This window comes from Desmodus rotundus, chromosome 6 (genome assembly GCF_022682495.2).
Source record: "Desmodus rotundus isolate HL8 chromosome 6, HLdesRot8A.1, whole genome shotgun sequence".
In the NCBI taxonomy this organism is placed as follows: Eukaryota; Metazoa; Chordata; class Mammalia; order Chiroptera; family Phyllostomidae; genus Desmodus; species Desmodus rotundus.
The window spans coordinates 111,050,052-111,061,722 of record NC_071392.1 but is presented as its reverse complement, the minus strand read 5'-3'; the positions used below and the strand labels follow the sequence as shown (position 1 = coordinate 111,061,722).

At 51.7% G+C, this 11,671-nt stretch overlaps 1 protein-coding gene across 2 annotated transcripts in view; it reads right to left on the bottom strand.

Annotated features, from left to right (window-relative positions):
• Positions 1–2,026: 2,026 nt before the first annotated feature.
• The window catches only part of MTCL2 (microtubule crosslinking factor 2), a 68,410-nt gene continuing 58,765 nt past the window's right edge, over positions 2,027–11,671 (bottom strand). For both annotated transcript variants that reach the window (XM_024559611.4, XM_045194616.3), the window contains one exon: positions 2,027–9,912. In XM_024559611.4, coding sequence (XP_024415379.3) covers positions 9,760–9,912 — 153 coding nt within the window. In that variant the 3' untranslated portion in view covers positions 2,027–9,759. The remainder of the gene's footprint in view (positions 9,913–11,671) is intronic.

Below are 11,671 nucleotides of genomic sequence, written 5' to 3'. Positions count from 1 at the left end.
TCTCTCCTCCGTGGCCCTTTTAATACATAAAGTTCCAGAACTCTGTTTTACAGTCTCTGCAGAAACCCTCAAACTGCTTGCTGCTCCTCTGCCCATCCCCATAGCTTCTTGCCTCTCCTCCTTTGATCGCCATTCCCTCTGCCTGAGAAGCCCTTCCCTGCCTTTTTCCTGGCAAAATTCTCCACCTTTAAGCCTCGGGTGAGGATTCATCTCCCAGAGCCTTCTCTGAGGTCCCAGGATGAAAACCGGATGCCCCTTCTGTAATCGCTATAATCGCAAGAGCCCAGCCTGTGCCTTTTTCACTATCCCTTGCTGGCTGGAGAAAGCAGGCTGCTTCCTCAGCACCCAACAGGACACCATGAAAAATGTCTGTCCCCTTGCATGTTTAGTTCTTTCAGATCTGGAACCTCCAAAGGTTGAGTTAGGAGCAGTCCACAAAGTCTGAAGTAGGTAGGGCATGGCTGCTGGAGCATGACTGGTCATCCTTCCATGGCAGCTGTAGTCCTTGGAAAATTTTTTCTGGTGGGAAGCAGAATTCAGCCTTGCTGAAATTTCTGCCATGTGGTTCCAGCCTGCTGGCTCCAACAGCCACTCAAAAGGAGAGATTTACTTTTGGTCCCTGAATATCACTTTCGTTGGCGGGGCGGGGGGGGGGGGGGGTCAGTGGTACCCAGTTCCTTCTGTGTCCTGAGAACAGGGCAGTGTTCTCATCCAGGGCTGGCCACCCTGGAGCACAGTGAGCATATAGCTTAATGGAATCCAGACCCAGTACTTCCTTCGACTATCTCCTTTCCGTGCTTCCAATTCTTCCACAGCTTCCTACCCAGAGAATGTGGACATTTGTCCCCTCATAAGGCACTGTGTAATCTGACCCAGCCTCTTCTTTCATTGTGCCCCATTCCAGTGGCATCAGACTTCTTACAGTTCCCCAGCTCTGCTCTGCTCTACTAGGCTCTCACACACGCGGTTCCCTCTCCCTGCAACCGTCTCCCCTCAGTCTCTTGCCTACAACACACCACAATCCCCTTCACCTGGTCAGCATCTCAACCTCAGGGGCCAGTGCAGGCATCTTTTCCTCTGTGAAGCCTTTCCTGAGATTCCTCTTGGCCCGCTGAGCTCCCCCTGCCATTGGCATCTGCTTTCCTGTCTTCCAGGCCCCTGTATTGTACCCTCAATGCTTAGCACAGGCTGTTGTTAGGTCCTCAAAAAAAAAAAAAAAGACCCGTAGAATTTGTATATGGTAGCCAGCTTCGGAGATGGCCCTCAATGATCCCGGCTTCCTGGTGTTCGTGTCCAGTGTAGTCCTCTCCCACAGTGCATAGGGCTGACGTGTATAACCAGTGAGACATTGCAGAAATGATAACGTGATTTTCAAGGTTTAGTCACTAAAGACATTGTGACTGCTACCCTGCTCTCTCACAGATCACTTACCCCGGGGGGAAGTGAGCCCCCTGTGCTGATACTCAAGCAGCCTCATGGAGAGATCCGCATGGGAAGGAACTGAGACCTCCTGCCCACAGTCAACACTGACTTGCCAAGCATATAAGCCGCCTTACAAATGGATCGTCCGGCCCCAGTCAAGCCTTCACGTGACTGCAGCCTGATCGACACCTTGCTGCAACCTCCTGTGACCCTGAGCCCCAAGTACCCAGGTCCTGAATTCCTAACCCACAGCATCTGTGATATAATACACATTTTGGAATAATTAATTATACTGTAAACTCATGTCTAAAGTGTCCTTTTCCCCACTCCATGATGACATTTTTAAAGTCTTTGGTAGAAAAATTCAATTCTATTTTTTGAGCACTCTGCATTTGTTTCTCAGTGGTCATATCACATTTAGTGGGAGACTCTGAGGTGTCAGCAGTCAGCAACAGAGAATACCTGGTGGCCCCAAACCAGCCAGCTGGCTGTGACATTCCCAGGGCTCCCTCCTTTCCAGGCAACTAGGGGTGGGCTAGAGTCAAGTTTCAAATCTGCTGAGGGCCCCACCCACCCCGTAAGAGAAATCAGAGGAGGCATGGGAACTGTTCATATGACATACTTTATTTCCAATCTACAACCATTAAAAACCCTTTGCAAGTTTACACTGTACAGTTATTATGTCTGAAATAAGACACAGGGGCAGGGAGAGCTAGTGGATTGGACTACAGTCGTCCTAGCACCCAATCCAGCCAGGGAAGGAGCCTTTTGAAGAAAGGAGTGAGGAGGAGAGGACAATGGACAGGAGAGGCAGACAGTTTGGCCCAAGGATGCCCTTGGTCCCTTCCCTCCTGAAGACCTTTCCCTGGGCCCACGACTGCAGGACCCTCCCCAGGAAACCAGGCTGGGCAGAAAGGGGGCTTCACAGTATTGGCAGGGGTTGGGAGGGGCAGAATGAAAAAGGAACAGCTTCTGGCTCTCTCCCCAGTTGCTGGGGGTCAGAGCTGTTTTTTGGCACATCTACAAGGTCTCCATGGAGGTGGGAGGAGGAGGAGGAACTGGGGATTTAGGATTCTTTTCTTGAGTTAGTTTCTTTCCGTTTGAAGAGATGCCATGAGCCGATGGTGAGGTTGCCAAGGGACAAATGATCAGGGTTTTTCCTCCTGTCCCCCAGGACTGCCACCCCCTGCCTTCCTGGCACAACACTATATAACCTTTTGTGGAACTCAGACAAGTGGGAGAAGTGAGCAGAGCTGGAACCAAGCCAGGGGCAAAAACAGAAAACTGTGTGCCTTCTCCCTGTCCTCCAGCTTCCAGGAAGACAACATGTTTATGGTGGGGGAAGGGCAGGTGGGGAGTTCCCAGTCTCTCAGGGGTCTAGAGGTTGGTGCTTCCCATCCGTTCCCGGTCTGGGCCAGTCTCAGTCCCTCACCAGGCTGCACTAATTGTAGTATAGTTCAGCAGTTGGCAAGCTATCATTTTATCAGAACTATCCAAAGGGCTTGCTAAACCCCAGCTTACTGGGCCTCACTCCAGAATTTCGAATTCCGTAGGTCTTGAGTGGTGCCAATACTTTGCATTTCTAGCAAGTTACCAGGTAATGCTCCAGATGCTTTGAGAACCTCCAGGTACCTCATCCTCAGCAACCTGGCACCCCAAGGCAGTAGTATCAGGGACCTGGGCCACAGCTGGCAAGGCCCAGCCTTAGAGGCACCTAATACCTGGGAAGCTACTAGGAATAGTCTTGTGGTGACCCCCTGTGCAGAGAAGTAAACTAAGGCACAGAGATCAGGGGCAGAGCTGAGAGACCAGGGTAGCGTGGAGAGAGGATGGTGATGCAGTATCCCAAAACACGAGGGATGCCCTGGGGCCCTGGGGGTCATCCTGGTGCTCATCATAAAATTACACCACCTGAACACAGAGAAGTTAGAAGTCTGCCCAGACGCAGGCCAGGTCTCCAGACTCCTGGCTGAGGTTTCTCTTCATGGAAGCAGTCCCAGTGTCGGAATACTGCAGTGTGACAAGGCTGCCTGGCCCTTATACCTTGGCCCTTGGAAGATGCTTAGGGGAAACTAAAGGTCCTTTACTTGGGGCCTGGGGTCCAGAGGGCTAGTGGAGGGCAGGAAGGGACAGGAACAGGCCGATGGGAGAGACAAGGGATGCTGCAAGGATGATGAGGGAGGAGTGGGGAGGAGCCCTGTGCGGGGGACTCAGGCCCAGCATCATGACTCCTTCGGTTCTCGACCTGTGGACGTTGCAAACCGCAGACGCCACTGGGGCAGAGCCAGGGTCAGCGACAGGTTCTTACAGGAAGAGCTGTTCTGGAGCTGGTGAGGCCCAAGGGAGAGCAGAGAGAATGGTGGGATGTCAAGTGGACAGACGGGTGGACAGATGGCCAGGCAGAGAAGAACCCAAGCAAGGCTGCACCTGCTCAGTCAAAGCCATGCAGGACTGGGAAGGGTAGAGGAGGCCGGAAGTCCAAACCAGGAGGGTCTGAACCGCCCCTACGCACACACTCCCCGTGGAAAGTGCTGGGTCCTCCCAGGAGGCCACAGAGCGAGAAGACAACGTGACTCAAGGATGGGACTGGAGACGTTTCTGGGCTGGGCCCGAGCCCAATGAGAAGGGCTGGTAGGGCTAATGCCACCTGAGGCTCTGGGGAAAGGTGCCCCCTTTGGTGTGAGAAAACAGGAAATAAAACAGAACCCAGGAAAATACCCCCAGATCCGAACATCAAACATCAGAGGTGGGAGGCCACAGCCAAGGGCGCTTCCCTGATAAGACAGGAATGTGAGCCTGGGGACAGCGAGGGACTGCTGGGAGCTCAGGGAAATCCACGGGAGGGGAGCACGCTGGGGAGGCCCTCCTGGGAGGGCTGAGGGTCCAGAAGAAGAAAACCTGCCTGTTGGCCAGGGCCACCGGGCCTGCAGGTGGGAACCAGCAGAGTAGAGGAAGCAGAAGAAAAGGAAGATTTGAGGAAGATGATAAAAGAGAGGATGGGTGAGAGGTGGGGAGCGGGCCTGGACGGAGGAAGAGGTGCAACCGAGGTCACTGAATGGCAGGGTAGTATCTCGATTGCTGTTCAGGATGCACAAACCTGGGTTCTGGTCCTGGCTCTGCCTCTAGTTTGCTGGGACCTTGGGCAAGCCATTCTCTTCTCTGGGCCTGATTTCTCATCCAAAACAGTGAGGAGGTTTGACACAAAATGACAAAGAACGTGAGATTCCACTTATTAAGAGGCACCCAGAATAGGCAGATTCATAGACAGAAAGTAGAACAGAGGTTACCAGGAGCTAGGGCAGGGGGGTGGGGAGTGTTTTGTGGATACGGTGTCAGTGTGGGGTGATGAAAAACTTCCGGAGATGGGCATGGGCCATGGTTTCACGACACTGTGAGTGTGCTTAAAATGGCTACTCGGTTTTATCTTATGTATATTTTGCAACAATTTTTCTAAAAAGTGAGGGAGTTGGTCCAGACGACCTTTCGGCCTACCTTCTATTCACTGAGACTAGTGAGGGGCTATCCCTCGGGGTCAGGTCACTGAGGGGCTGGCCAGGGGATGATGAGTGTGATCAGACCACTTCACATTCGACTAGAACCTGATGTTTTTCCCAGCAGACTCACAGGCACGGTGTTGTGTTTGGTCCTCACCACAGACATGTGAGGTAGGAGGGCATTCTCCCCACTTTATAACTGGGGAAACTGAGGCATAGAGTAGCCACATGATCTGAGGCCAAGGTCGTTCAAGTTGGTGGCAGTTTGTTATTTTTTAAAAAAGAGTCAGCTGGAAAACATCTTTGCACCTTAGGTTCACCTGTTGAAATAGCAGTTGGCTCAGTCAGTGGTCTTTGAAGAAAGGACACATGCTGTAAATTAGTAGCAGTGTGTAAGAGTTGTCTCCTGGAGCAATGCTTGCTTCCCATGACTGGATGAGGAGAGTTACAGAACCTGACGTGTTTCTCTTTTTACCACGGACGCCAGGAAACTCAAGAGTAAATTTTAACTGCATGATTATGGGAATAACATCAGATAGATATGGGGAATGATAATTCTTCTTGCTTTTTGACTGTTGGTGTTGTCTTATTGAATTAGCATTTAAAAAGATTCTATTTCTGCTGTATTGTGCTTCTGATGGTTTTTGGAAATTCTCAGGGTAATCAGACCAAATCAGAGCTGGACTGAAGATTAGTTCCCCAATTCCCAGCACAGAGCTCTGTTTACGATATAGCATTGTGGTTACTGGTTACGAGAAAGGTGGCCTACTGGCTGGGGCTCTGAACACAAACGGTGGGGCTGCTGCTGCTCAGGCTCCCTGAGAATTCATTATACACATAGGTTCCAGGCCCAGAAAGCTGCATTTTGGACATGACCTCAGAGGATTCTGGTGCGGGGGTCCCCAGACTGCCCTCGGGAACACACTGCCCAGTGATTCAGGGTAGACTGCTCTCAGGACTGGGTGGGGCAGTGGCAGGTTCTAAGCGCCCTGTATCCACACAGAACACCCCCTGGGGCAGGGGGTTACACAGCAAGCAGGGCAGAGTTTGGGCTGGGGGATCCAGGTTCTAGTCTAGACTCAATGATTTCCCAGTTAGGTGATGCTGGGATGGGTTTCCCAGTTTCTTCATCTGCAAAATGGGAACGCTAAACCCTGTCCTGCCAACGCTGCCTCCCAGAGTTGTCCCCAAGAGGTTTGAAAAGATGTGGGATGGGGAGTGATTTCTAAAAAGGAAAGCGCTGTAGGCACAGCATGCAGGGGACCATTATTATTAATGAAGAGGCAGTGGGAGCTTGGTGCAGGTGGGTGAGGATGGTGAGGATGGACAGGGTGGGGGACATTCAGGACAGGAAGGGAGGGGGGAAGGGCCTGGAAGTGGGGTGGGCAAGAGGAAAACAGGTGGGTGATGAAAAAATAGAAGGCGCAGGGGGCAGGCACAATGGAGCCACATGGTCAGGGTGTAAGAGGGTGAAGTTTTGGGGCCTTCAACTATGTTGCCTGGGAAAGCAGCCACTAGACCCTCTGGGGAAGCCATGGGATTGGTCCATTTTTAGTTCAGGGAAAGTAAGACCTCTTGGAGGTGTTTTGAAATTAATCAGCCTTAGGTGGGGAAAGAAGTGGGGGCGGGGGCTGCTGGGAGACTGGAACTGGATTCTGAAGCCTTGTGCATACGGGGTCTAAAGCGGCTGATTCACCAAAGGGGTAGCATTTCCATTTCAAACACTGACATCACGGCCCCCAGGAGGGTCTAATTTGGCTTTGAAAGAGGTCTAACAGAAGAAACATGAGTTCGCCCAGTTTAGGGTCAACCACACCAAGTGGTCTTCCATTTACCCCTAAATAATTGGTGCCAACACCATGGGCCCAAGCCTAGCAATCTGTAGGGGATTAGGACCCCAGCGTTCCTTGGGACTTTGGTTGAAGAGAGAAGAGGTGGGGGGAAAGGAGGAAGTAGAACAGGAGAGGAGGAGGAGGAGGAGAAAGAGGAAGGGACCAGGAGTAAAAGGCGGGGGGGTAGTAAGAAGGGGAAGAAAGGGAAGAAGGGCAGCATTCCTTCCTGGGACCCCAGTGTTCCAGGGAATCCCACTGTGGGTCAGGCAGTTTTCTGCTTTGGGAATGTTACCAAGGCTGAAAAGGCATTTAAAGAAACAAACAAACTTAGAAATTACATTCCAAAAGAGTAGTTTTTACAAACCAACCCTCCCGCCCCCCCCAAAAGAAAACACAACCAGTTACGAATTAAAATGCTAAAAATCAAACCAAACGAGTATTTACATACAACATTTTCCACCCCATCAAGCCCCTCGCGCAGAGGCTTCTGTAGGAAGAGTGATGACGACCTCGCACAGTGGCATGCAGGAAGTAGAAACTGGGACTTTATCAAGAACCAAGCTCTGGAGCCCAACACCAGCTGGGCTGGGGGCCAGGTGGCGAGGTGCCGGGACAAGGACGGCAAGGACGATCTCAGACGAGGACGATGGTAAGGCTGAGCGGTCCGGTCCACAGGCCGCAGAGTTCAGGTCTCACGAGGATTTCTCCCCAAGGCTGGGAGTGCAGACCCCCGGCCCTCTGCGGCTCGGGTAGGTGGCAGAAGGCCTCTGATGGCTTGTGGCCTGCTGTGAGTCCCCTCACCTGGAGATAACCTTTAGAGGGGTCCCGTGACCTCTTGGGTGGGAGCATGGCATCCCAGCGGGGCCCTGGCACATGGCTCCACTGGCCGGCCTGCTGTACCCACAAGTCACTCTGTGGCTGGTCGAATGTGACCCTGATGTTCTACTGACAGGGAACGGAAATGAAGGACTTTGGGTAACTGGTCCAGGTGACCCTGAAAGGGCCAAATTAGGAGCAGGTGGGAGTGGAGAGGCATCTCCTGAGTCCTGGGGGCAAACTAGCCAAGTGACTGGCTTCGGGTCTTCCTCAAGGAGAATTCCAGACATACCATTTCATTCTGGTGTTCCCACTCTGGGCGCCCAGCAGGGTCAGGAGGCCGCACCTCCGCATGTGTGTGGGTGTGTGCAGCCAAAATGGGTTCACTGGCACCAAGGGGAAGGCCGCCTGGGGCCTCCCTGCAAACTGCAACGAGCCACATCGAAATCTATCCAACGGCTCGAGCAGCTCGCACGGGATGTGGGGAGGGGTGGGCAGTGGGGTTGGGGCTGAGGGAAGAGCCATGAGAGGCCATAAGGCTAAGGAGAGAGGCTGGTGGAAAGGCTGGCAGGCTGGTGAGAACTGAGGCAGGCTGGCAGACACTCTCAGATCCATGTGCAAAGATGCAATAAACAACATTCTCCAAGTTCAGTCTTGTTTTCCTGTGAATTCTTACTTGGGGAACTTGGAGAGATCTCTGTGCTCTTGGTAGAGCCTTAGAAATCCATGTTTGACTCATTAAAAAAAAGTGTCAGATGGCAGGGGGAGGAAAATGAGAAGGGAAACGGAGAACATTTGGGAAGTGGTGGCGTGGGTCCAGCCCTCCAGCCAGTCAGTGAGCGTTTACAGACGCACTGCCAGGGGCAGGGTGAGTACCAGGTGTGGAGGGAAAAGCAGCGCTCTGAGGACAACGGGCAGTGGTGTGGGGGAGTAAGATGCAGGGCTCCAGCTCCAATGGGGGGAGGGTGCCCAAACCTGACCAGGAAGCTGGAGCGTGGCTGCTGAGCCAGCTCATGCACATGGGGGGCCCCCCACGTGTCCACCGTGTTCAAAGCCTTGCATTATCCCAGTGGCAAGATCACATGTCTTAACCTGCAATAAATTACTGTAGGGACTTTGGGTAAATTAAATTATTAAAATAAAGTAAAACCACCTTAAATATTTATAGTAAGAAAAACTCAAATAAACAACCTAAACAACCTAGGCAAGAAATGTGTTTCCAGGCCCCAGCCTATCGCTACGTCCTGGGGAGTGCCCCTTGGCCTGACCCGGACACTGGGAGTCTCTTACTGGGAGTTTCGTTGCCCTCCACCAGCCACAGGATGTAAACAGAGTGGAGATGTGGTGCCCCACAGGGTGCTGGGAGAAGCAGCCCCAGCGATGGAGGCAGTGAGCATTTAGGCATTTATCTGTGCACCAGGTCTTGTGAGTGACTCTACCTATTTCTGTCCTCAAGGAATCTCCTGGGAAGGTTGTCACTTGGCAAGGGAGGCTGTCCCAGTGGCTCTCTGGCCCTGAGCCCCACACATTCCCACCTCGTCTTCCAGTCCTTGCCACACCCAGGCTCTTAGCACGGAGATCCAGGGCACCATGATTCCAAGCAGGTACTTGGCCCTGGCTACTGCCCCATCATACCCCCTAGAGTAACAGCCATCCAGAGCAGCAGGGCTGGGAGGAGGAGGCGGTGCGGGGAAGGAGAGGATGGGTGTCAGGTCCAGCCCAGCTCCACCAGGAGCCCCAAGCTGAGTCCTATGGCAAAGCCTGTTCTTCTGGTGTTTCCTTCCCATGGAGGGGGTGTGATTGGCACGGAACATCTCCGTGAGCCCTGTCCCTGAGGGGCATGGCCAGAAGTGTATCCAATCCCGGGCTCTTCTGAGAGGTGGGTGTGGGTGGAATCAGGCAACAAGACTTTCCTTTAGGACCCAGGGATCAGCCCCCAGTGATCTCTCTGCCGACACTTCGAAGCAGTTTTAGTCTTTCTCCCACTCACTGCCTTCCCCTGGGGAGTCAGAGATGGCCACCCAGGGGTCAGCAGGAGACCCCACTTTACCTGGGGATGGGAAAGCTGTTCTCCGGCAATGGTGCAGCTGCTGTCCCCCAGGGCGAGGTGATGCAGAGGGCACGACCTTCCTCTCTGCTGGTTCCCTTCGGCTATTCATAGACTGGGCTGGTTGAGGCCAGAAGCTCAGCTGCTGTCACTCGCTGGGAGGGGCTGCTTTCTCCTCTCCACCCCAGCTGGATTCTGAAGGGTGCAGCCTGCACTTGGAAGGAGAGTGGCGAAGGGCAGAGCGGGACGACCGGGCGAAGCAGGAGGTGAGAGACTGGGTGCTACAGTCACAAACAGCATCCTAAGAGGAAGGAGGCAGGGAGTCAGGAGGAGCCAGGAGGCACTGACCGCCCTGGGGTTGGATGGCCAGCCAGGCAAGGAACTGGACCAGCCACGCCCAGGGACCAGTTCCCAGGGGCTGTAGGGCCCTCTTTGGACAAATTTAAAAAAATTGTTTTTCTTCCATGAGGACAGTAATGAATGTTCATAAATAACGTTCTAGAATGTAATAAATTCTGGAACATACAAAGAAGTGGACACTGTCCGTGGTCCTACGCATCAAAGTAAATTCTCACCACATCACACACATACTTAACAAAACAACTTCATCTCTTACAGCCTATGTTGCAGTTGCAAAACACGAACACTTTTCTGTCACTGTGTACGCTGAGATCTTTCTAACAGCTGTCTACTCCTCCACGGCGTGGAACTACCTTAACGGATTCGTCCAATTCATGGTTCATGTGCATTTAGGTAGTTTCTTTTCTTTTCTTTTTTTTTTACTACTACCAACACACAGGGACAATGATTAAAAGTGCTGTTACAGAACTACAATGCTTGGTTCAAATCCCAGCCCTGCCACTTACTGTGTGACCAGCTGTGTGACCACGGATGAGTCACTTAAATATCTGGACCTTGATTTCCTCCTCTCTATGATGAGGAATATGATACCTTCCCCAAAGTTGTTGTAAGGGTTGAATCAGCTACGATATATAAAGCCTTTGGCATAGTGCCTATTACGTACTTAATACGTGTAAGTTATTTTTATTAATAATGCAATGTATTTCTTTACACAAATATATTTTCCCACCTCTGTGAATATTCCATAAGCCACATTCCTAGGAAAACAACTGGTCAGTGAGTAGCATTTACATTTTATGTACTGAAAAATATTTGGATCGACTTGAGAATCAACATTCAAAATACAGCCAGCTTTGGACCTTTGTCTCCTGATGCAGGTGTGGTTATATGCAGGTGCTGGTTAATTTTGTGTCAACCCGACCAGGCCACAGGGTGCTCAGATATTTGGCCAAACATTATCCTGGATGCTCCTGCAGGAAAGCTTTTGGATGAGATTAATATTTAAATCAGGAGACTGAGTAAAACAGACTGCCCTCCCTAATGTGGGTGGGCCTTGTCCAATCAGTTGAAGGCCTGGACAGAACAAAAAGGCTGACTCTCCTTCAGTAAGAAAGAATTCTTCCTGCCTGATAGCCCCTCAGCTGGGACATTAGTGGTTTTCCTACTTTCAGGCTCAAACTGGAGTATTGACTTTTCCTGGGACTCAAGCCTGCGGTCCTTCAGGCTGGGACCACATCAGGTACATACACTATTCACAGCTACACCCTCGTCTCTCCTGATCCTCAGGCTTCTGCACTCAGAGGGAACTACCATTGGCTCTCCTGGGTCTCCGACTTGCTACCTCATCCTGCAGATCTCGGCACTTGTCGGCCTCCGTAACCGTGCAAGCAGTTCCTTGTAATGCTGGTGTGAACCAATTACACATGAACACACACGCAGCCTGTTGGTCTGTTTCTCTGAAAACCAAATGGGTATGTTCAGTTTGTGAGAGTTCAGTGAGCCCTATTCTTCAGACATGCTCAGTATGTATGTTAAATTAAAAAGCTTTTTTAAAGTTAAAACTATTAATAAATACTTAAAAGTTTGGTTTTTTTCCAAGTAGCCAGCTGTATGAGAGGAGAGAGAAGTAAAGCGCTCACCATACACTCCGGGGGACGGGGGCGGGGGGGGGGCTGTAGAAATTGGACAAACTCTTTTGA